This window comes from Microtus oregoni, unplaced genomic scaffold (genome assembly GCF_018167655.1).
Source record: "Microtus oregoni isolate MIOR12 unplaced genomic scaffold, Mior012 000014F_ref0000157, whole genome shotgun sequence".
Taxonomy (NCBI): domain Eukaryota; kingdom Metazoa; phylum Chordata; class Mammalia; order Rodentia; family Cricetidae; genus Microtus; species Microtus oregoni.
The window spans coordinates 3,935,656-3,959,152 of record NW_024543073.1 but is presented as its reverse complement, the minus strand read 5'-3'; the positions used below and the strand labels follow the sequence as shown (position 1 = coordinate 3,959,152).

The window sequence follows — 23,497 nt, the reverse complement described above, 5'->3', positions numbered from 1 at the left end:
GATTTGTTTCTTAGAGGCAATCTCTGAAGCACAAGCAATAAAAGAGAAACCAGTGCACTGAGTTCATCAAACTTATTTTGCTGTCTAAAAAGACACTATCAAAAAATTTAAAAGATCAAAAAAATGTTAAAGATCATCCAAACAAAGGGAGAAAATATTTGTTAATCACCTATTCCAAATAGAAAGAAACCTTAAAACACAACAGAGCTGGGAAGGGATCAGTGGGGTAGGAGCAGGACAAGAAAAGTCATGGGAGGAATATTATCAAAATATGTTTTATATGTGTGTGGAAAGGCCATGATGAAAGCCATTGCTGGTGATTAATATAGCCAATGAAATACTTTTCAAAAAAAAGTAAAAATGGGCAAGATTTTTAAATGAAACAGACACTGCAGATGCCACAACGTGAATCAGGACCCCAGTGGGGTACAAATCACACTGACCCACCAGCACGACTATAAAGAAACCGGAATCTTCATACACAGTCAGTGAGAATGGTAACGGCTAAAGAAGAAGTTAAATTGAGTTGCCAAGGGACACAGCAATTGCAGTAGGTATAGATCTAAGATCATTTAAGATATTTTCAAGCAAACATTTATACCAATGTTCACAGAAGCACTATTTATACTAACCAGAAAATAGGAACAACCTAATTGTACCCCAGCTGACAAATGGATCGATGTAAGACGACACACCCATTTCATGGAATGTAAGTCAACCATTGAAATGGAGCAGCGTCTTAACAAATGACAGACCTTGAAGTCATTATAGAAGCCAGATAAAAAGACCACAGATTACACAATTCTATTTATATGAAATGGTCCTAGTAGGTAAATCTATAGGGATAAAAAAACATGCTTGAAGTTGCTAGAAGTTGGAGGAAAAGGCAAAAAAAAATAATTAGGAACTTGCTACTGTTAAGTGTGAAGTTTTTTTTTTAATTATATTGAATTTAATCCTATTATTGAATTAGTGGTAATATTTAAAGAATTTTATGCACATAATAAATCCACTGAATTGTATACTTTAACACTTTGAATCTATAGTATATTAATTATATTTAAATAAAGCAGTCACTTTAAATTTATGGTTAAAAAAATTTTTTAAAGTTCGAAAGACAACAATTGGTGACAGTTTTTTTAAAAATAAGAGTTCCTCTTTTCCTTCACGAGCAACGATGACATGCTGGGGAGACCCTGTTTATTTCATACCTCATACTGCAAAAGAGATCAATGGTCAGCCAGAACCCTCCTGTTTATCACTCTTTTTCCTCATTTAATTAATTTCTTCCATCTTCTCCTTCCCTCTCCTCCCCTTCCTTCTTCAATAGGCATCTTTTCTAGGCCCACAGCACATACCTATTACTCCCTCAAACTCCGAGTTTATTTTGAGAAGGAAGTGGGAGAGTAATTATTCCGTGTAACGACGCTGATGTCATCAGCCACTCACCGATGTGGCCGAGGTTCCAGCTTGTGATGTCAGATTTCGTGCTCCCGTCTCTGTTCTGAGCTTCTACTTCAACAGTGCAGATATCTGGGTGTATTATATACGAACGGGAAAAAGAACACGAAGCATTTGTGACCTGCTTGATGAAACTCATTTTCCCAAAGGAGCTTCGAGAGAAAAGGAAATTCACCATGAGTTCAGTACAGACTGCTGAAAACAAAATCACACTTACAAGTTCTAAGTAGTATTTGTTAGTTTTGCACTGGGTTTCTCAGAAGTGTCTGGTCCAGGGTTTGTATCTCTCTGTTAAAGGTCCCTGCATCCTGCCTGCCTGAGATGCCGTGAGCTACACAGACCTGGAGACAAGCAGACTGTCTATATGACTGTGTATTCTTACCATCAGAAACACAAACAGATTACAATCAACCCCATAGACTGTGTGATAATGCATTCCTACTTTAAGAAATAAAGAACAGATTGTTCAAATGCAGACTAGAATTAGAATATTAAAGCTAGAGCCTTAAGGATTTATCCTTTCAAGCCAGGCACTGGTGGTGCATGACTTCAATCCCAGCATTCAGGAGGTAGAGGCAGATGAATCTCTGTGAGTTCAAGGCTAGCCTAGTATACAGAGTGCATTCCAGGACAGCTAGGGTGACATAAGGAAACTATCAGAGGGTTTGCTAAATAATTATAACTATAAATAATATTTAAAATTATGGCTATTATTATACTCATGGTTACTGATGTGGAAAGATACCCCACCTTCTAATAGGATACATAGCATGCACAGATTGATCAGTTTTATACAAACATACATTTATGTGATTTGTCAGAGATGCTTGGAAAGCTCTTCATAAAGATGTTTAAATTACTGTCTTTTGAGGGTGCAATTGAAAACATTTGTGTGTTTCATGATGAATTTTTTATCATTTGTATATTGTTTTTTAAAAAGTCATTAAGATAGATAGCTCTACGTACAGATAAATAAAATATTGATAAAGAGATAATAAACACATAGATAATAGATAGAGGACAGGTAGACGTGGTGATTTGAATGAAAATGGCCCCTGTAAGATCAGATATTTACATGCTTAGTTGATGAACTATTTAGAAAGGATTAAGAGGTGCCAACGCCTCCAGAGCGGTGACAGGTGGGCACGGACATAACCTACGTGGTCCTGAGGCTGATCAGATGGAGCAGAGATGGAGCAGAACTGAATAGGAGGCTCAGTTTGCAAGTTGTGAGTGTGTACTGGGGAGGAACAGAGCTTAGACATGTGGAATCTAAGGATCAGAGAGAACCTGGAGGTTGGGGTAGTGTTGTGTCACCGGCACAGGCAACAGGAAGAGCTGGGTTTGATCCTAGCTTTGCCTTCGAGCCAGTTCCTTAGGTTTTCTGTAAAGCGAGGGAGGTGATGTTTGCACCACATAGGGGTCTGTATAGGGTGAACAAGGTGAAGCCACAGACAGTACTCTACGAATGGAGTAAATCCCAAGTGTGGACTGTGATGGTTGCTAGTCCTATAGCTAAGGTTTGCAGGTCATAACTTGGAGTGGCGGGCACCCTTTCTTTCCTTTTGCACACTTCCAGATCTCTTTAAAGTCCTGATTAAAAACTACCAGGCGGGCCGAGCCGCCATGGGCGTCAACTCAGTGGCCATCAGCGCCTGCGGGCGAGGGGCTTCTTTGAGAGATGGACTAAGTCAAGTGACTTACGGGATTCGGAGCTCCAGTTAGACCCTTATTTTTGAAGTTTCACTGTGTAACCTTGGCTAGCCTGGAATTCCCTTTGAAGAGCAGCCAGACACATCTAAGACCCTGTCCCAACAGGTGGAGCAGGAGTTTTACAAAGAGCATTCTCCCTCCATACAGCACACTCGACAAAGGACATGGAGAGTTTTTTTCAGTTGGTGAGAAACATTGTGCCTGCTCTAACCTCGAAGAAACACAAAGGGCAGGACGGAAGAATAGGCATAGTCGGGGGCTGTCAAGAGTACACAGGAGCACCATATTTTGCAGGAATCTCGGCTCTGAAAGTGGGTGCAGATTTGACCCACGTGTTCTGTGCCAGGGAGGCTGCGCCAGTGATCAAGTCCTACAGCCCAGAGCTGATCGTCCACCCCGTCCTTGACAGTTCTAATGCTGTTGAGGAGGTGGAGAAATGGCTCCCCAGGCTGCATGCCCTTGTCGTGGGCCCTGGCCTAGGTAGGGACGACCTTCTTCTCAACAATGTCAGGGGCATTTTGGAAGCAAGCAAGGCCAGGGACATCCCTGTGGTCATCGACGCGGATGGCCTGTGGCTGATAGCTCAGCAGCCGGCCCTCATCCACAGTTACCAGAAGGCCATTCTCACCCCCAACCGAGTGGAGTTCGGCAGGCTTTGGGAAGCTGTGCTCAATAGTCCTGTGGACACCCAGGGCCACAGTGAATCCGTACTGAAGCTCAGCCAGGCCCTGGGGAACATCACAGTGGTCCAGAAAGGAGAGCATGACCTGATCTCCGATGGTCAGCAGGTGCTTGTGTGCAGCCAAGAAGGCAGCAGCCGCAGGTGTGGGGGTCAAGGAGACCTCCTCTCAGGCTCCCTGGGTGTCATGGCGCACTGGGCCCTCCTTGCTGGACCGGAGAGAACAAATGGCTTCAGCCCACTACTGGTGGCTGCCTGGGGTGCTTGCACCCTCACAAGGGAGTGTAATCATCAGGCTTTCCAGAAGTACGGGCGCGCCACAACCACCACCGACATGGTCGCTGAGGTCGGACCTGCCTTCAGCAAGCTCTTCACGACCTAAGCCAGTGCCGACTGAAGGGTGCCACAGACTGTCCTCTGCGTACCGAGCCTAAACTAGCTGACAGAGAATTTAGGACACAGCCGTCCATCCTGACTAAATAGAGTTGAGGTGTTATGACACTACTGTGCTCTTGTGCGGTTTTCTTGGCTTCTTGGCAGCAACAAGGAGAAAGTGAGAATAAAGATCTCCTAGCAGCCCACCTGCATGGGGCTCGTTCCAACACAGCAAAAAAAAAAATAAATAAATAAAATAAAATAAAATAAATAAATAAAAAAATAAAAACTACCAGGCATGGGGCTGTCCCTGTGCCCTCTCTCTTCCCTGGGAGGAGGATTTATTCTGTTTTTCTTCCTTTCTTGTTTCTTCTATTGGGAACATAAAGTAGACTTCTCTTTCAGCGCACCTACTTGTGAATACACACACATACAGAGTCTCTGCCTCCTGCTGAGAGCGCGCGCACACAAAAACAGACTTGCAACAACTGGTTCTCTATTTGAAACAGAAAAAGCAATCCATCTCACAATAATCTCCAACCTGAATACTTTTGTTTTTAAGGGAACAAGAAGTAATAATTTTATTAGCTTTTTTACAATAAACAAGCAAACAAACACTTGCAATACTAAAACACTTGACTATTTGCTAGAATTGCAATATTTATTTATTTATTTATTTATTTATTTATTTTGTTTTTTCTAGACAGGGTTTCTCTGTAGCTTTGGAGCCTGTCCTGGAACTCCCTTTGTAGACCAGGCTGGCCTCGAACTCACAGAGATCCGCCTGCCTCTGCCTCCCGAGTGCTGGGATTACAGGCGTGCGCCACCACCACCCGGCCAAGAATTGCAATTTTTAAATGATAAAAATTTCTATTCTAATGGAAATGTAATCAAAATGGATGCTTGAGGCAGTGAAGAAAAAGCAGTGGCCACTGAACTGACAGCAGGACCTTAAAAAGCAGTGGCCGACTGAGGCAAATCCTTAGCTCTAGGCCGCCATTACACCACATCTGGATCCATGCAGAAAAACAGTTATATAGCTCCTTCTAGAAAGGAGTATGACCAAATAAGGTAAATGAAGACCTTCCCCCTCTGCTCCTAACTGGGGACCACTCTTGGCCACTCTGGCATCTCTAAGGGCAGATCACCATGTGACCTACAGTCATCCCTCTGCAGCTTCAATCCTGTCAGCATATCTGTGAGGAAATGAGATGCCACCTAGCCACTCTATAGAGATAGCTGTCACACACAAGTTGTCACTGGGAAATGTCTTCCTTCTAAGTGACTTGACTCCTGGGTGAACCTCTGCCTCCTGCTGAGAGCACACACACATACACACACACACACACCACACATGTCTCTGCCTCCTGCCGAGAGCACACACCACACACACATACACACAGTCTCTGCCTCCTGCTGAGAGCACACACACACACACACACACACACACACACACACACACACACCACATGTCTCTGCCTCCTGCCGAGAGAACACACAGTCCCCCACACTTACTAAGTCAGCCTCACAGTATAATTGGTGCCACCAATTTCTTCCTCTGGACTCCAAGTACAATTCATATTTTTGTCAAAGTAGAAAATGCAGGAAATGTTCTCGGGCTTAGCTGGCAGAACTAGGGAAAAGTCAGAGAAAGATAGCATCAGTGCACAGAAACCATTGCTGGCACACCATAGTTTAATCAACACTGTCCAAGTGGCATTTGCTAGGTGCAGTCTCCTAATTAGACTCAGGAAATGTTTGTCACTTCAGTTATTCCCTTTGAAGAACTGATTTCTACTAAAAAAAAAAACTTTTACATTCATTCCTAATAAAAAATACTTAGAAGCAAAACCTACTGTAAGTGAATATTAACTGCAGGTGAATTACTAAGCCAGGCATCAAATGAACGCCTCCAAATAAGTGATTATGATATGGACTTAAGAAAAGCTCAAAAATGCTGATTTATGCCATACCTTTATGCACCAACCTTTTTTCCCTAAAGAAAACACATCTTAGAGCCGATGTTCCTATTGAACAGAAAACGCATGCAATGTTTAATTCAGAACGGGGGTCTAGAGCCATAAGGCGTCCCTAAGTAGTAGAATTTACATATTCATAAACAGAATTGAGAATAAATTACAGTGTCAGAACATAGTCCAAGAACGGAGCTGTGTGAGGAGAATTCCGAGTGCTTGTGAGAAAACTCTAAGAAAACAAGACAAGAGTCTTATGACCTCAGTTTCTTCAAGACATGGAATTGTTCTTTCATGGAAGTGTGTTTACATCTTAAACTAGCCCATCTCCATTAATCTGTGTATTGCCATGTGCCTGTGGCTTACCCAGTAAAGTTCCACCCCCAGTATGTCTCTTGTGGGGCTACATGGCTTCTCCTCAACTCTTCCTTCTTTCTCCCAGCATTCAGTTTAGTTTTCCCTGCCTAGCTCTGCTCCACCCTATTTCAGGCCCAAAACAGCTTCTTTAGTAACCAATGGTTTTCACAGCATACAGAGGGGAATCCCACATCAGGCTGCCTTTTTCAGAGCTTGCTGCTTGCCATACAAGAGAAACCAAGACATTTGATATGGATATCACAGAAGAAACCTAAGGAAGAGTAAATGTTCTTCAGTATCATTATCTCTTCTTCTTGAACACACCAGAGAACTTTACCCTTGGCCCTTTAAGATTAGGAATGGTCATGGGGCAATGCCTTGACCATCTGACATGCAAGAAACATACAATTGCTAGTAAATGGCACTTCCCTTGCCTTTTAATATCCAGACCTGAGTGATCCTTTCTATCTTAATTTTTTAAAAGTAAGTTGTGATAAAATGAATCACCTCTTAGGTTAGCATGGTCTAGGTGTGATCAAACTTTTGACAACGGCATGAGAAACTCATCTATAAGCTTCAGTCTTGAGAACAATGACACTGAGTTACAAACAAAAATTGCAAAAGCTATCTCATAAAGTAAGCTTGCAATTTTATGCCAGACTATACTTATAGCTATCCCTTAGGTTGTCTAGCCCTCTGATACTGTGGCAAGATGTTGTGATCAATGAATGTGTTGGTGCTCATTCACAGCTAACCTGGAATGTGTGTAGCCTGTGGATTACATGTCTAAATGATCTTGATTTTAAGAGCATCTCTTCATTTAAGAACAAATCATCTCTCCAAATTTAATGTAAGAACATGCACTTTCTGTTGCCAGCACACATATGCAAGCTTGCATTCGCACGCACACACACACTCACTCAAAATCTCACAGATTCTATGTTGTTCATCTATGGATGTTCAGAACTTCTTTGTTCTGAAGTTAAAATTTCTCATCCAAAAACATATGAACTGCATGACCCACGAAAGCTGACCTACCTGCCAGGCTGAATTTGCAAAGTAGAGGGAACACCCACAGTGCCAAGGTCCACATTGTTCCGGAATTCACACCCAGAGGCTTGGCCAGAGCTCAAAATCTCATCAGTCAAGTGAGAGGTTGCTTCTCTGTCTCTCTATTTCAGTGACAGATTCTAGGCATTCGGGTAGGAAGGAGAGTTTTATTTCTATACCACCCTATCCCATCCATCCCCCATCCCATCCCCTACCCTATCCATTCATCCTCCACCTCATCCCTCACCCCATCCATCCTCCATCCCATCCCCCATCCCATCCCATCGGCTGTCTGTCACAACACAGATCTTGTCATAATTACTACATCAACCCCAGTCCCCATTTTAAAGATGTGTACTGGCAGCAGGTTTTCCTTTGGTCACAATGCACACTACTCTGCAAGACCCAAAGCAAACAACCACCGAGAACAGGACTGAGGCAGATAGAAGGCACCATGACTCTGTATAGATTAAGGCCACTTCTAGTCTTTGTCTCAGTTACTGAGCTCTGGACCAAACGAAACAACCGAGAGCTTCCCAGAAACTCTTATTTCTTGTCTCCCAACTGTGTGTGCTGGCCTTTCCCCTTGTAAGATTATGAAGTATACTTGGTTTTGTACCTGGTTCTTGGCTTAGAACTCCTTCCTCAAGGCAGACTATAGAAACTAATTTCTCTTTCCTGAGATGAATCATAGAAACAGAGATTCTAATTTCCCCTTTCTTCCCTTTCTCTTTCATAATAACCTGGTAAGCCTGCTCCTCTGAGTTCAGTGAGTCGTTCAGACAGATTAGCTGAATTCAAGGAGGAAGTCATAGCAAGGATGATTTACAGTCAGTTGGTCCGAAAGCACAAGTAAAACCGCCCAAGGCTTGGAAGTAGGAGCTGCATTTTCGGGGAGTTGGTGTCTCCAACCTGGGGGGTCTGATGTTATCTCCGGGAAGATGGTATCAGAACTGAATCAGATTGGAGGACATTTCTCTGGCATCGGGTGCCACAGAATCAATTGTTTGCTATGTGAAAAGTCCCCACCCGTCTGCTGGTAGAACTTTCTGTGATGATTGCGCGGCAGCAGCAGAAGAAATCAAGACATTCTGTTTCCCCTACCACTCGTCATTCCTGGCAATTTAACCACTTCCCTAGACTTACATAAAGACCAATCTATGTTAGGACGCATCCCTGAACACCCGGAACCTTCCTTTGAGCCTCTCCCACTGAGCTAGCTGCATGGATGGTTCTCAGCAACAGACTTTCTGACTTAACCACTGGTAGTTTTGTGAGATCAAAGCCTGCTCAATGCAGCGTATGGTGTGTGGTAGACACTCAGTACTCCTCATGTAGTTGATAGTAAGGAATAAAATAAGAGCCAGCTCAGGGCCAGGAAAATCTAAAGATGGATCAAACGTGAAAGCGTAACTCATCCCAGGGAGAAATGAGAGATGATGGGGCACTGGCATGGGGACGGTGCTAAAGAAAACAAACAAGCAAACTTCTGGAGAAAGCTACAGGGATCAGAGTCTCTTATGCATACAACAACCTAAATGCCTACTAAGTAAAAATACTTAACCAATCAGAATGAGAGCTTAGACCTCAGGAGGCCGAGGCCCAGGTTCAATTGTGAGTTCCACACCATTGTACTCGCCTTAGCAAGTCTGAGGACAGCTTAAGACACAAATAAGCTTCATTCATAAAACTGAGAAGACAGTAGGAAGAAAATAAAACTGTCATCAGTGAAAGGGTGGACTGCTGGCTGTCGGGCAGCAGCGTTCAGTGCCTGACGCTACTCCAGAGAATTTCTTCACTCCGGAGGTAGCTGCTTGGATATAAATGAGTATAGGACACCAAGCAAACTTTTCATTTCCCAACGAAGAACAGATAAGTTTTGAAAAATTTTATCATGTGGACTGGCAAGATGGCTTGGAGGGTAAAGACATCTGGGCCTAGCATGGCTATCCAAGTTCAGTCCCCAGACTTCACATAGTAGAAGAGAATTAAAGCCCTGCAAGCTCTCCTCTTACCTCCAATATGCACACACACAAATGTAATTAAAATTTTTATCAAGATAAAAATAAAAAACTTAAAAAGAAACAAAAATTTGTCATTGTACAATAACATCCTTCTGTTTCTCATTATTGAAATTTATGTTAATCTGTTTCTAGTTTTAGGAGAAAACATGTCTTTTAGTCTTCATTCCTACTTTATTTACATGCTCAAAAATATTATTAGAAAGGGAGGGAGTTCCCAATGTTGAAATTCCATAAAAACACATGCTACCAGCTCAATAATTGAATCAATGTATAATTATCTATATAATAAAGCTAAAACTGTTACCAATAAATTATTTTTCATTTTTAAATCTATGACTGTTTCATGCTAAATACAATGTAACATATGATGTTTTTTAATTAATATCAATCATCACTTCATCCCTTTATCATGAGAACACTTACCTGTTATTTCTGAGAGTTTAGAAAGAAGCTTTAAACAGCTCACAGCGCTATGACAGCCAGGGACAAAGCTGGAGAACTTGTATCTGAAGAAAGTGTGACTTTCTAGAAACTAGAGACGCGCTGGCAGTTGAATTTCTTGGATTCAGCGCTGGCAGTTGAATTTCTTGGATTCCTTCAGCATTGCACACAGGGAGAAGAGCCCAGCTCTCACTTCCAAGAGCTGGGTCGTGGCTTCTTCACAAGGGACAGAAACAGAGAGGATAGCCAGAGTCGTTACTTTTTCAAGCTACCAATGCCAGAGTGAGCTGCTCTTACTGAGGGCTGTCGTGCTGTAATTCCTCCGGGGAATTTGAGCACAAAGCAGATAAAGGCTTGGGTTTCCTTCTAGAGTTGGAGAACGACTGTGATCTTAAATATTCCATGTCGATCATAATTATACAAGAAAGACTCAGAGTAACTAAGCAACCAGCATAGCCCTCAGGACGAGGGCCCTCATTCTAATGTGCGTTTGTCACAGGGACTTTTCTGCTTGTCTTTTTTTTACCGTAAAGCACCACAATTGAAAGAATTGCCTATTGGCTCTAACCGTTGATAGATGAGCGGGCTCTCCCACTAGATCAGAAACAGACTTAGGGACTTCAGTCAGTAAAATCTGTGTAGTATGGGTGGTAGGTTCCCGTACAATTGAAGAACTTCAGTCAAGGACCTGTATCTCATCTGTGAGAAGGAGAAATGGAGAATCTTCATAGTTGGATTGCAGGTGAGACAACCCACATAAGAAAGTTATGGATCACCATGCTTTTTTAAGTCAACAAAGAGCATACTGAGTCCTCTAGGCAGCTGACCAAGTTCAGACTAATGCCTAGGAAAAGCACGTGTTATTCTATTAGGAACCAGCCTCCATCTGAATCCCCCTACTGCCCTGAGCACCATTCGGGCCTTAGTCCTGCAGTGAACAGAACAGATCCCTACGAAAGCGGCCCCATGTCCTCCACCAATAGACTCTGTCCTTCTGCTCATCACAAACCCTTCCTCTAGGCCCTGGCCCTGGCCCCTTTCTCAGCTGATAGAATTGATTCTTATTGTAAAGGTCACCGGGTCACAAGTTTAAGTGTGGAAGAAAAGTAAAGCACGAGGCCAGTCTCTGGAAGACCCAGACCCATTGCTGGCAGAGATGGCACTGTCTCATTTCAGCCTTCGCACTCTCTGGATCACCCCTGCTACCCACCCCCACCCCCGGCAGGGAGGCTTCATTGATGATTGAAAAGACAGAAGTGACTCACTGCGTAAGAGTACTTGCTGCACAAGCACCAACACCTCAGTTCAAATCCCCAGAACCCATGGGAAAAAAACACACCTAGTCACACCCATGCTTGTAACCCCAGCTCTGTCCTAGCCGGATGATTACTAAGGTTTGGGGCTGCCAGCCCAGCTCCAGGTTAAATGAGAAACCATTTCTCAAGGGAATGAGGCAGTCAGCATTAGAATGGGATGCCAAGGTCCTCCTCTGGACTTCACATGCACTTGTGGGCAGGAACACTTTTATGTGTACATACACACACACACACACACACACACACGCACACACCGGACACACAACGGGCAGGAACACTTGTATGTGTACACACACACACACACACACACACACACACGACGGGCACACAACGGTTTTTATCCAGTACTATTTATTGAGGGAAATAATAAAACATTGTGCAACCAGAGAGACAGATTCTAACAGGGCAGCCACAAGACCACAGCCTTGTGAAAGATACCTCAAAACCCAAAAGTTTCCTTTCCAGGTTGCCCAGAACCAGGAAAGGCTTTTCTGATTACAGGGTTAGCAGAAGGGGAAGCCCAAGGGAAGGGTTGTAGGACTTCCTGTGTTAGAAAGACAATACCCCTGCCATCCCTCAACTGTCTCTTAGAGGGGTGAGGAGACTCATTCTCTGCAAAGGAATAATAGGGAATTCACAAGCATTCTGCTGTGCTCCCATGGAGAGCTACAACCACTTCCTCACAATCCTGCCTCGTCAGCCTTTACTTGAAATGGAGCACTATGCAATGGGTAGCTGCTCTTCAAAGAAAGACCCCTTTCTAGGAACTGGCCTGCTCAGAGGAAATGCATTTGAACAGAGAAGTTGGAAAAGCCCCAGAATTCCTGAACAGTACAACGAATATGCCACCCTGGACTCTTACTGCCCTCGGTGATGCCACTTCTCCATCTTACACTTACCAATTACGACACCAATGGCAGCTGCCATCAGGGATGAGGAAACCACCCAAGCAGTTACTGCTGGCCACAAGCAGCGGCCAGGAGAGAGAGGGGAAGTGGGAGTCTCCTGCCTCTGAGAATGTTGTCTCTACCCCTCACATCCTATCACACGCTACAGCGCGAAGGAGCAAGAGAGATGGCCATCCCACTCCCTAACAATCCTTCACACCACGTGACACCCTTGCCATTTCAGTTGTCTCTCGAGGTGGGCTCTTAGATCTTCAACTTTGTCTGATTCCACTTTAATTCCTTTCATTCAGTCAGTCATTCATAATCCTTTCAACTATTAGTCGACAACCGTCCTGGGCCGGGCACAGTGGAGTAAAACTGTCAACCAAGTCTTATTAGTCTGAGAAATTCTGAGGGGCTGAGTGAGTCAGGGCAGCTTGCTTGACAGTGTCGGCACCCCCAGTGTTAAGTCTAAGGTACTGGACCTTATGGCTACGCCCAGTTGTTTTCCCAGTCTTTACAAACACCAAGCTGCCCTGCCAAGAGGGTACTGAGGCACAGTACTGAGTACAGTACCTCGGGGTTCCCCACAGGATCTGCTGTATAGTTTTTCTTCTTTTGTTGAAATAGAAGGGTCCTCTCTTCTCATTCTCTTGTTGCTGTGCTGTATGCGGGTTAATGTGTGAGCATGTATGCAGAGGTCAGAGCTCAACACGCACGCAGAGGTCAGAGCTCAACAGACATCTCCACCTTTTAAAGAATGTGTAAGTTTGAGTATTTTGCCTAAATGTATGTCTATACATCACATATGTGCCTGCTGCCTGCAGAGGTCACAAGTGGCATCAGGTGCCCTGGAGTTACAGACAGCTGTGCGTGGCCTTGTGGGTGCTGGGAACTGGAACCAAACGCATGCCCTCTGGAAGAGCAGCCGAGGCTCAGCCAACTCTCAGTGGTTCAACTAGCCTGGCTGGGCAGAGTCCCAGAGACCCTCCTGTCTGCGGGATTACAGGCTGTGTACTGTTGTGTGCAGCTCTTACGTGGGCTCCAGGGGATTGAACGTGGGTCCTTATGCTTGTGTGGCAAGCACTTTACCACCTGAGCCCTCTCTAGCCCCTCATTCTCTAAAATGCTGATTTGGATCCTAAAATGATCTCAGCTTTATACAGCACTTACACGGGTATTTTCACTTAGGTCCCTGAAGTATAAGGTAGATAACTTACATTTCATATTTATTTATATTATTTAAAATTGTGTGAAATATATTTTATCTATTATATTTTATAAGTTATAAAAGATTGCTATTTTTTCATAAGTCAAACTCAGCCAAATATTAGCAATTTAAACGTAAGAAGTAATGGTCCCCTTCTATATGAGGGCATTAAGTGCTTTCCCAGGATTAAATTAAGAGGTGTCAGATGTCTGTCTGCCTCCAGTCCTAAAGTCAGGAAGCCCATTTAGGAAGTAGCTGTTCCAAGGGAGAATGCTCGAAATGGCCAGCAACCAGACTAACAAGACCACAACCACATTAGAGCCCACTAGGTGTTAATTACATTGTATCAATTGGACCCTCATCCACAAATTCCTGTAGACCTGGCGCTGTCTCCACTTCATAGCCAAGCAAATTGGACACCAGAGAGTCTGTAAACATTTCACTAATGTTTACAGAAAAAAAATACAGTTTGTGAAGGACAAACATACACCCAAGCTCTTCAGTATAGCCCTCAACTAAACTGTATGATACCACTCAGTCCTTTATTCTCCCCTGTCTCTCCTGCTCCCAAACTCTACTGGCCACAAGGCTCTGGCTCCAACTCACCTAGCTGTAATTTTCGTTAGTCTGCAGTTTAATTCTATTTTTAATTTTTAATTTTTTTACATTTTTTAATGATTTACTTTTTTAAAATTTCATTTTACATTCTGACCACAGTTCTCCCTCCCACCCCTCCTCCCATCCTCCCTTTCGTTAAGACAATTTTCCTAGCCTCTCATTCCCGACCCCCATGACTCCTCACCTCAGCTTTTGAGAATATGACTATAAAAGAGTCTACCAACTACCAACAGCTGTCTCAGCAGTGACCTCAACAGCTGTCCCAGGAGTGACCCCAACAGCTGTCCCAGGAGTGACCCCAACAGCTGTCTCAGGAGTGACCCATGAATGGGCTCTGACCCATCATTTTAAGCGAGCAAATTCATATATAGTAGGAAGAAGGGAGTCTGATTATCAACAGCTGAGTCCTCACACTCACCTTCACGATTAGGTGGTACCCCATCTTGTCTGGCTTGTTCCACAGATCCTTGTGGAAGTCAATGCAATGAACAACCCAGGACCTAGAAGGTGATGTGCACTTTATCCTCAGGGAGATGTGTGCTTCCTGTTTCACCGAGGGCTTCCCTTTTGCTTTTAAATCCGGCCCAGCCCAGGGTGGCACTTACCCACTTGTGCTGGGAAATGGCTTGCATTATTGTAACTGCACAGTTAAATGAATAATTGTAGGCTTCTGCTAGACCACTCAACTTAAAAGGAAGTGTCCTCTAAGACGCCATAAACAACTCAAGGAAATTACTCAACTTTCAAGTTTGGATTCGGGAAGTCTCGACAAATGTGGCAGTGGGTCTGAAACGTTTTGCTTGTTCTCCACTTGAAGAAAGCAATTTGCAACCATGACATATGTCAACCAGGAAGGAGCTAGAAGGAAGAGGTGATGGTAGATAACTCTGAAGAGAGGTTTATAATTCTTGCTCCTGTCCAAACTGAGCTGTGTATCTATATTTGAACCAAGCAGAAACTCGGCTTAGTTACCAACATTAATACTGAAACCTAACAGTATATGAATCCCTTGCTATGTGCTGGGATCAGCACTAAGAGCTTTGGTCTTCTAAACTGATCCTCACAATAATCCTGTGAGATGAAGAGAAATCCTACTGCACAGGTGAAGAAATTCAAATTAGTTGAGAAACTGAAGAAAATGGGGAGCTGTGTTGGTTTCTTTTCTGTCAAGTTGACACAAGCTGTAATGATCTGAGCAGAGGGAACCTCGGTTGAGAAGACGCCTCTGTAAGATCTGGCTGGAGGCAAGACTGTCAGGCATTTTCGTAATTAGTGATTGACAGGAGAAGCCCAGCCTATTGTGAGTGGTGCCATCCCTGGGCTGGTGGTCCCAGATTCAGTAAGAAAGCAGGCTGACCGAGCCATGAGGAGGAGCAAGCCAGTAAGCAGCACAGTTTGATGGCATCAGCCCCTGCCTCCAGGTTCCTGACCTGCTTGAGTTCCTACCCTGACTTCCTTCAATGGACTGTGATTCAGGATATGTAAAACAAATAAAACGTTTCTTCTACAAATTGCTTCTGGTCACGGTGTTCAACCACAGCAGTAGAAAAGTAACTAAGATAGGAGCCAAGAACTAAACCAAGGCCAGCGGACACTGTTTCCTAGACACCAAGGTCACGTTAGATGATTTGGGGGATCCCTTTGAGTGCCACAATCCTGCAGCCTTTTGTAAATGGCTGATAAAGTCAGCATGGAGAAATAAAAACCAGAGAAGAGGTTGTGCCATAACAGGGGAGAAACACAGCCTATGTTTTAAGATAAGGTACACAGCAGAAAAAAAATTAATGGTATCCTGAAATTTGCAAGCAAATGGATGGAGCTAGAAAACATCATATTGAGTGAGGTAACCCAGACCCAGAAAGACAATTATCACATGTACTCACTCATAAGTGATTTTTAGACATAAAGCAAAGAAAACCAGCCTACAAATCACAATCCCAGAGAACCTAGACAACAATGAGGATCCTAACAGAAACATACATGGATCTAATCTGCATGGGAGGTAGAAAAAGACAAGATGTCCTGAGTAAATTGGGACCATGGGAGAGGGTGGAAGGCAGAAAGATCCTAAGAGCCAGAAGACCAGGAAGTTTGTATTGAGATTGTGTCTCCTAGAAACGACAGGGAAGCTACTCCCATGATACATTAACATTATGGTTGATGAAATAAGGCCTGAAAAAATGATAATATCAATGGACATATTAAAAGGGAAGGAGAAAATTCCAACAGGACCTGCCCCCAGACCAAGAACTATAGGCAACTACTGATTGCTGAGAGAGATGGTCTCTCTTGGTAGCGGTGGAGTACGCCTTTAATCCCTGCACTCAGAGAGGCAGTGAGTTTGAGGCCAGCGTGGTCTACAGAGTGAGTTCTAGAACAACCAGAGAGCCAGAGCTACACAGAGAAAACCTGTCTCAAAAACAAACAAACAACAAAAAAAAAAAAACCGAACAAACAAAAAGGATCACACATGGTTCAGGAATTTAAGACACCAGTAGACACAACTGACCTTCATTTTTCATGGCTTTTATTTCTAAATTTGCCTACTTATTAACATTTATTTGTAAACTCTCTCATTAATATAGTATTTTGGTTATTTGTAGATGTGCATCTAGTATCAGAAAAAATAAGTTACTTGATGCCCAAATTTCCAGCAGAAGTCAAACAGGCTAACTTCTGATGAGAATGCAAAGTATATATCAATGGCCACATATATATCTTTGAGTACCTTATGAAGCAAATAAAAGTCAGACAAAGCTTCATCCAGGCATAAATAAGTGTTTAACCCTGAGTTCAATATTGATGAATCAACAATACACTACAAACAAGGTATTTTTTTTTTAAGGGAAACACACTCAAAACTAGGTTATGCATTATTTAGGTGATGGAAATAGCATGAGAATGGATAGAATTCCTATAATTGAAGAACACTTGTTTCTAGATAGAAGGGTGGTGGTGAGGGGGAACAAATGAGAACAAGGTCTAAAGATGCATATGTATGAAGATACTATGACAGAACCCAAACTCTGTTAGGTCACCTAAAAATATAATTAAATATAATAAAAAAAACAATCAGCCGATCCTGCACATTCTTCTCTAGGGTCTAATCCGCTGGAGCTGCCCCCACACTGCAGGCTTGGACCAGCATGTACATCCTGCATACCAGCTAGGTCTCCTCTGTCTATCAGACTTCAAGCCACCTAAGCCATTCCCAACCTCTAGACCCAACTTGCCCATACAACCTCTCTTCCACCCCAACCTGCTATGTCCACATCAGACACAGAACAAAAGAAGTCGATAGGCCCAGATATCATTATAAAAATACAAACAATATGAAAAACCAAACCGACCTTTCCTTTCCATAATCTACCAGTCCTGTGGAAGTGTTTGCAAATGACAATTACCGGAGGAACCCCAGGATACAGAATTTAAAAGAACAATCACAAACTTCATCCAGGAATACAAATAATTGAAAGAAGACACAAAGAAACAGCTCAATGAAATAAGGAGAAAGAATTTAAGGAGAGTAAGCACCCAAGTGATACACAAGAAAACACAAAAGATAGGCTGATGGATATGATGAAGAGAATCCAGGACTTTCTAATAAAATTCAACAAGGAGATAGAACGCTGAAAAGGACCGAAATGAAAATGGAATTGAAAAGCCCAATAACTCAACTAGAAAACTCAAAGAAAACCCTTACAAGTAGCATGTATCAAGCAAAAGACAGAATACCACGACTCAAAGACAGAGTATAAAGACCAAATAAACTAGAAAATAATAAATTTTAAAAACACAAGAAAAGAACATTCGGGAAATGTGGGACTCTATGAAAAGGGCAAACTTTCTAATTATAGGTATAGATGAGAGAGAAGAATTTCAAGATTTTAAACAAAATCATAGAAGAAAACTTCCCCAAACTAAGGAAACACATACAGAATCAAGATGCGCACAAAACACTAATAGGCGAGCCCAGAAAAGAAAATCTCCACAGCATATCAGAGTTAAAACACTGAGTATATAAAACATAGAAAGCACATTGGAAGCTGCAAGAGAAAAAACACAAGTCTCATATAAAAGAAAATCCATCAGAATAACAGCTGATATCTCAGTGAAAACTCTGAGAGCCAGAAGGGCCTGGAGCAACGCATTCTAAGTCCTAAAAGACCATAAAGACCAGCCTAGACTAATACATCCAGCAAAACTATTTGCCATAATTAAAGGAGAAAAAAATTTTTCCATTATATAAACAGCCTTATATAAGAATTACATCCAACAAATCAAACCTAAAAAATATACAGGAAGCAAAATTTTGGACTGAAGAGAGGAAGGATCACAGCCAGAGACTGAATGCACAAACAATACCACCCCAAATCACCAATATGATTACTGCAATTAACACACAAATATTTCAACAATAACTTTAATATCTACAGCCACAATTTCAACTCTAAAGATAGGCATTACATTGTAGTAAAAGAAAAGACAAAAGTACTCCAATCAGATGGGATCAGAAAGCAAGCAGGCATACCTATCTGAATACATGACAAAGTAAACAAAAACTCATCAGCAGAAATAAGAGGGACACTTCATCCTAAACAAGGGAATAGTTAACTAAGAAGAGATCACTGTCTTAAATACACATGCACCAAACTCTGGTACAACCAATATCATTTAAAATGTACTACTGGATTTAAAGAAACAGATTAATACCATCATGTTATTAGTAGGAATTTTAATACCCCACCTTCACCAATATAAAGGCTATCGGGACAAAAAAAAATAAGCATCAGAATTCACTGACATCATACATCAAATGTACTTAACAGATATCTACAGATATTCCACCCAAAGACTACTCAGCAACACACTGAAGCTTCTCTAAACAACACCACATCCTGGGATACAAAACAAATCATTACAAATTCAAAAAGGCTAAAATAACTGTGCATCCTTTTTTATTGCAATGCAATAAAATTTAAAATCAATAGCAAAATAAATCTCTAGTAAATACACAAACTTATGGAAATTAAACAGCTCAATACTGAATGGATCAAAAAAATCAAGAAATAAAAAATGTCCTAGAACTACATGAAAATGAAAACATAATACAACAAAACTTCTAGGACACACCAAACACAGTTCTATAAGAAAAATTGATAGTCCTAAGTGACTACATTAAAAAAATCAGAAAGCACAAATAAATGACTTAATGATATGACCCAAAATTTTACAAAGGCAAGAACAAATCAAATCCAAAGAAATCAAGAAATAAGAAAAATAAGAGCATAAATTGATGAAATAGAAACAATACAAAGAATCAGCAAATCAAAGAGCCTGGTTCTTTGAGAAGATGAGTGGGTCTGACAGATCCCAACTCACCAAAAAGAATAGGAGCCAAATTAACAGAATCAGAAATGGACAATAAAATATTACACAGATACCAAATAAATTCAGGATATTTTAAGGGAATAATTTAAAAGCTTTACTCTATTAAGTTGAAAAACCTAAAATAAATAGATGAATTTTGAGATTCAAACCATCAAAACCAAAAAGAAGCCAACAGCCTAAATAGACACAAAATAAATGAGTTTAAAATAGTAATAAAAAGACTTCTAGCTACAAATGACCCAGGCTCTGATAGATCAGCAGAATTCTACTTTCTGTTTCAAAGAAGACCTACAGTAAACACTTTTTAAACTATTAAAAAAACTAACTTAACAAAATTTAAAAGAACAAAGGAACACTTCAAAACTCCTATGAGGACAGTATCATTCTACTACCAACACCAGGTGAAGACAGGACAAAAAAGAAACCATAGGCCAATATCACCGATTAACATAGACTCAAATATGCTCAATAAGATACTTGCAAACAGAATACTGGCCTACATCAACAACATTATCCTCTATTACCAAGTTAGCCTGATCCCTGAAATGTAAGGTTGGTTCAACATACACATGTCAATAAATGTAATAAACCACATAAATGGACTTAAGAAAAACAAACACATAATCATTTCAACAGAAGCAAAAATTAAAAAGCTAGTGACAAAATCCAACATGACTTCATAATACCTCAACATAATAAAAGCTATATATGAGAAACCAACAGCCTACAATCATCTTAATTGAGAAAAGCCTGAAGCAGTTCCACTGAAATTAGCAACAAGACAAGAGTTTCCCCTATTCTCACTTCTTTTCAATATTGTGGGTGACATACTAGCCGGAATAATAAGGCAAAAGAAGGGAAAGAGATCATAGACATACTCCCATTTGCTATAGCCTCAAAGAAAATAAAATACCCAAGGCAGTGAAGAACACTACAATGAAAACTCTAAACCTCCAAAGACATCAGACAATGGAAAGACATCCCATGCTAATGGATTGTCAGAATATTGTGAAAATAACCATTTTACTAAAAGCCACTTACAGATTTAATGCAATTCCAATCAAAATCACCATCCCATCCCAAAAATAGAAAAAAAAATGCCCTAAAATTCACACAAAATCACAAAAGACCCCACATAGCAAAAACAATACTGATAAAAAAGAACAATGCTGGAGGAATTGCCACTCCAGATCTTAAGATATATTACAAAGTCAGAGTAATAAAAACATACTAGCACAAAAACAGATATGCAGACCAATGGAACAAAATCGAAGACCCAAACATGAGGACTCATAACTTCAGCCATTTAATATTCGACAAGGATGCAAAAATCTACACACTGGTGAAAAGAAAGCATCCTCAACCAATGGTGCTGGGAAAACTGAATGCCTACAGGAAGAGAAAACATCAGACTCGTAGTTCTCACTTTGCACAAAACCAAATGGACCAAAGCCCTAGGTGTGACACTGCTCGGACAAGCGTAGGTGGTGCCATGCCTGACGCAGGTGCAGGAGAGGACTTCCTGAACAGAAGGCCAACAAGTAGGACTTCATAAAACTGAAAAGGCTTCTGCCCAGCTAAAGAACAATTGGGTGAAAAGGAAGTCTACAGAATGGGAGATTATCTTTCCCGCTAGACATGTCAGATTCATATACATAATGCCTCAGTGCTTAGGAGGCAGAGAAAGACAGATCTCTGAATTCAAGGCCAGTCTAGTCCACAGTGAGAGATTTCTAGGACAACAGAAAAATCATGTCTCAAAATACAAAAGCAAAACAAAACAATAAACTAAAATAATAAATAAAAAATGCCCAAAGAGTAAAAAAAAATATGATCCATTTAAAAAAGAGCCTGGGTCCCTCAGTTAAGATATCTCCCTCCCTACTCCCATATCTGTCCTTCCTCCATCTCAACCATCCCACTCCCCCAAGCTCTCCCCAACCCTCCCTTCTCTCTCCCCCTCTCCCCTTCCCTCTACTCCCAAGAGTGGTAGTATTGCTGGATTCCGAGGTAGGTTGACTCCTAATTTTCTGAGAAATCACCACACTGATTTCCAAAGTGGTTGCACAAGTTTGCATTCCCACCAGTAATGGATGAGTGTTCCCCTTACTCCACATCCTCTCCAGCATAAGCTATCATTGGTGTTTTTAGGAGTCCATGGGGATGACCCCAGCTAGGCAATGGAGAAGAGGGTAATGGAACTGGCCTTCTCCCATAGTCAGACTGATGACTATCTTGAATATGACCATAAAACTTTGTCTAGTGACAGATGGAGACAGAAACAGAGACCCCCCACATCAGGGCACTGGACTGAGCTCCCAAGGTCCAGTTGAAGAGCAGAAGGAGGGAGAATATGAGCAAGGAAGTCAGGACTACGAGGCATTGGTTCACCCACTGAGACAGTGTGCCTGAGCTAATGGGAGCTCACCAACTCCAGCTGGACTGGGAATGAATGAGCATGGGAACAAACTGGACCCTCTGAATGTGGTTGACAATTGGGGCAGACTGAGGGGCCAATGATAATGGCACTGGGATTTGTCTTTACTGCACGTACTGGCTTTTTGGGATCCTAGTCTCTTTGGATGCACACCTTTCTAAGCCTGGATGTAGGGGTTAGGGCCCTGGACTTCCCACAGGGCAGGGTGCCTTGCCCTCTCTTAAAACTGGAGGGAGTGGGGGAAAGGTGGGGGGAGCGAGAAGGAAGTGGGAGGAGGGGAGGAAGTGGGAATTTTGATTGCTATCATTTATACAGTAATAAAAGAAAGAGAGAGAAAAAAAAGAGCCTGGGAACTGAACCAATAGTTCTCAAAAGGGGGGCGGGGAAAAGCTAAGAAATATTTCATTCCTAGAAATTAGGAAATGTAAACCAAAAAAATTTGGGGTTTTGTTTTACCCCAGTCAGAACAGCAATGATCCACAAGATAACCAACAACAAATGTAGGAGGGGCCTGGGGGAAAGAGAGCCCTCATTCACTGTGAGAAGGACTGCACCCCGGTGCAGCCACTATAGAAGTCAATGTGGAAAATTCTCAAAAAAATAATTTCTCACTAATAACATTCTAGAAAAGTCAACTTAAGAATTGCCCAAAAAGGGTTTTGGAATTAAATGTTGAACAGTTATAATACTCTGGGATGATATTTGCAATCTCATGACATTTGATGGTCAATATTTCCTTAGGTCAATAAATATTGATCTGTTTCCAAACATAAATCTTTAACCTACCTAAGTATGCCTCCTCTAGCTATGACCTCCAACTGTATACTATCAAGAGGCAGCTATCCCATTGCTGGCCTTAGGAGCTTCTCAGGCTGATTGCAATTGTGGCTCCACTACCTCAGAACAGGAAAGCTTGGGGCTGGAGAGATGGCTCAGAGGGTAAGAGTATTGCCTGCTCTTCCAAAGGTCCTGAGTTCAATTCCCAGCAACCACATGGTGGCTCACAACCATCTGTAATGGGGTCTGGTGCCCTCTTCTGGCCTGCAGGCATACACACAGACAGAATATTGTATACATAATAATAAATAAATAATAAAAAAAAGAACAGGAAAGCTTCAGCAAGATGCAATTCCACTCAAAAACAATGGAAATCATGTACTTTGTAGGGTTTCTGAAACTTTCTTTTCTTAAGTAAAACAAATGACATAGACATACTCCCTTGCCAGGAAGTACAAATGGATCATTACCTTATCACGCCAACTATTATGTATTATCACAATTTCCTGGAAACTCTTCAGGCTTTTTATGCCTTTGACTCATTAATTATTCTAAAACATGTTTCCTTAAAAACAGTGAGCAGCAGGGTTATCGGCTCTTTTTCATAATTATGCATATCTCACTAATACAAAATGTTTTTTCCCACATTATTATGACTGGAAAGGAACTATGGAGAAAAAGAGCAGCTAACTCTGTGCCCCTCCTGTCTTTCAGGTTGTATTCCTAGTATGAGTCACAGTCAGCACAGAGTCACTAGGAGCTTGTCTACCTATGATTCTTGGACTTTG

At 41.8% G+C, this 23,497-nt stretch overlaps 2 protein-coding genes across 2 annotated transcripts in view; one reads left to right on the top strand and one right to left on the bottom strand.

Moving 5' to 3' along the window:
* The window catches only part of Il31ra (interleukin 31 receptor A), a 37,466-nt gene extending 27,354 nt beyond the window's left edge, over positions 1-10,112 (bottom strand). The window contains exons 1-4 of the mRNA XM_041663464.1: positions 10,056-10,112; positions 7,597-7,748; positions 5,744-5,861; positions 1,450-1,613 (exon numbers count right to left, since the gene is read on the bottom strand). Coding sequence (XP_041519398.1) covers positions 1,450-1,613; positions 5,744-5,861; positions 7,597-7,651 — 337 coding nt within the window. The 5' untranslated portion in view covers positions 7,652-7,748; positions 10,056-10,112. The remainder of the gene's footprint in view (positions 1-1,449; positions 1,614-5,743; positions 5,862-7,596; positions 7,749-10,055) is intronic.
* On the top strand, positions 3,082-4,456 carry LOC121455782 (ATP-dependent (S)-NAD(P)H-hydrate dehydratase-like). Its single transcript, XM_041663465.1, has 2 exons — positions 3,082-3,124; positions 3,289-4,456. Exons 1-2 carry the CDS (start codon positions 3,088-3,090, stop codon positions 4,233-4,235), a joined length of 984 nt encoding a protein of 327 aa, XP_041519399.1. The 5' UTR covers positions 3,082-3,087; the 3' UTR covers positions 4,236-4,456.
* Positions 10,113-23,497: the final 13,385 nt, after the last annotated feature.

Bases quoted from the DNA above. Each gene is read 5' to 3' on its own strand.
- LOC121455782 (XM_041663465.1), top strand. From the start codon at position 3,088: ATGGGCGTCAACTCAGTGGCCATCAGCGCCTGCGGGC. The intron at 3,125-3,288 runs GAGGGGCTTCTT...CAGGTGGAGCAG, and splicing joins GGCCATCAGCGCCTGCGGGC to GAGTTTTACAAAGAGCATTC.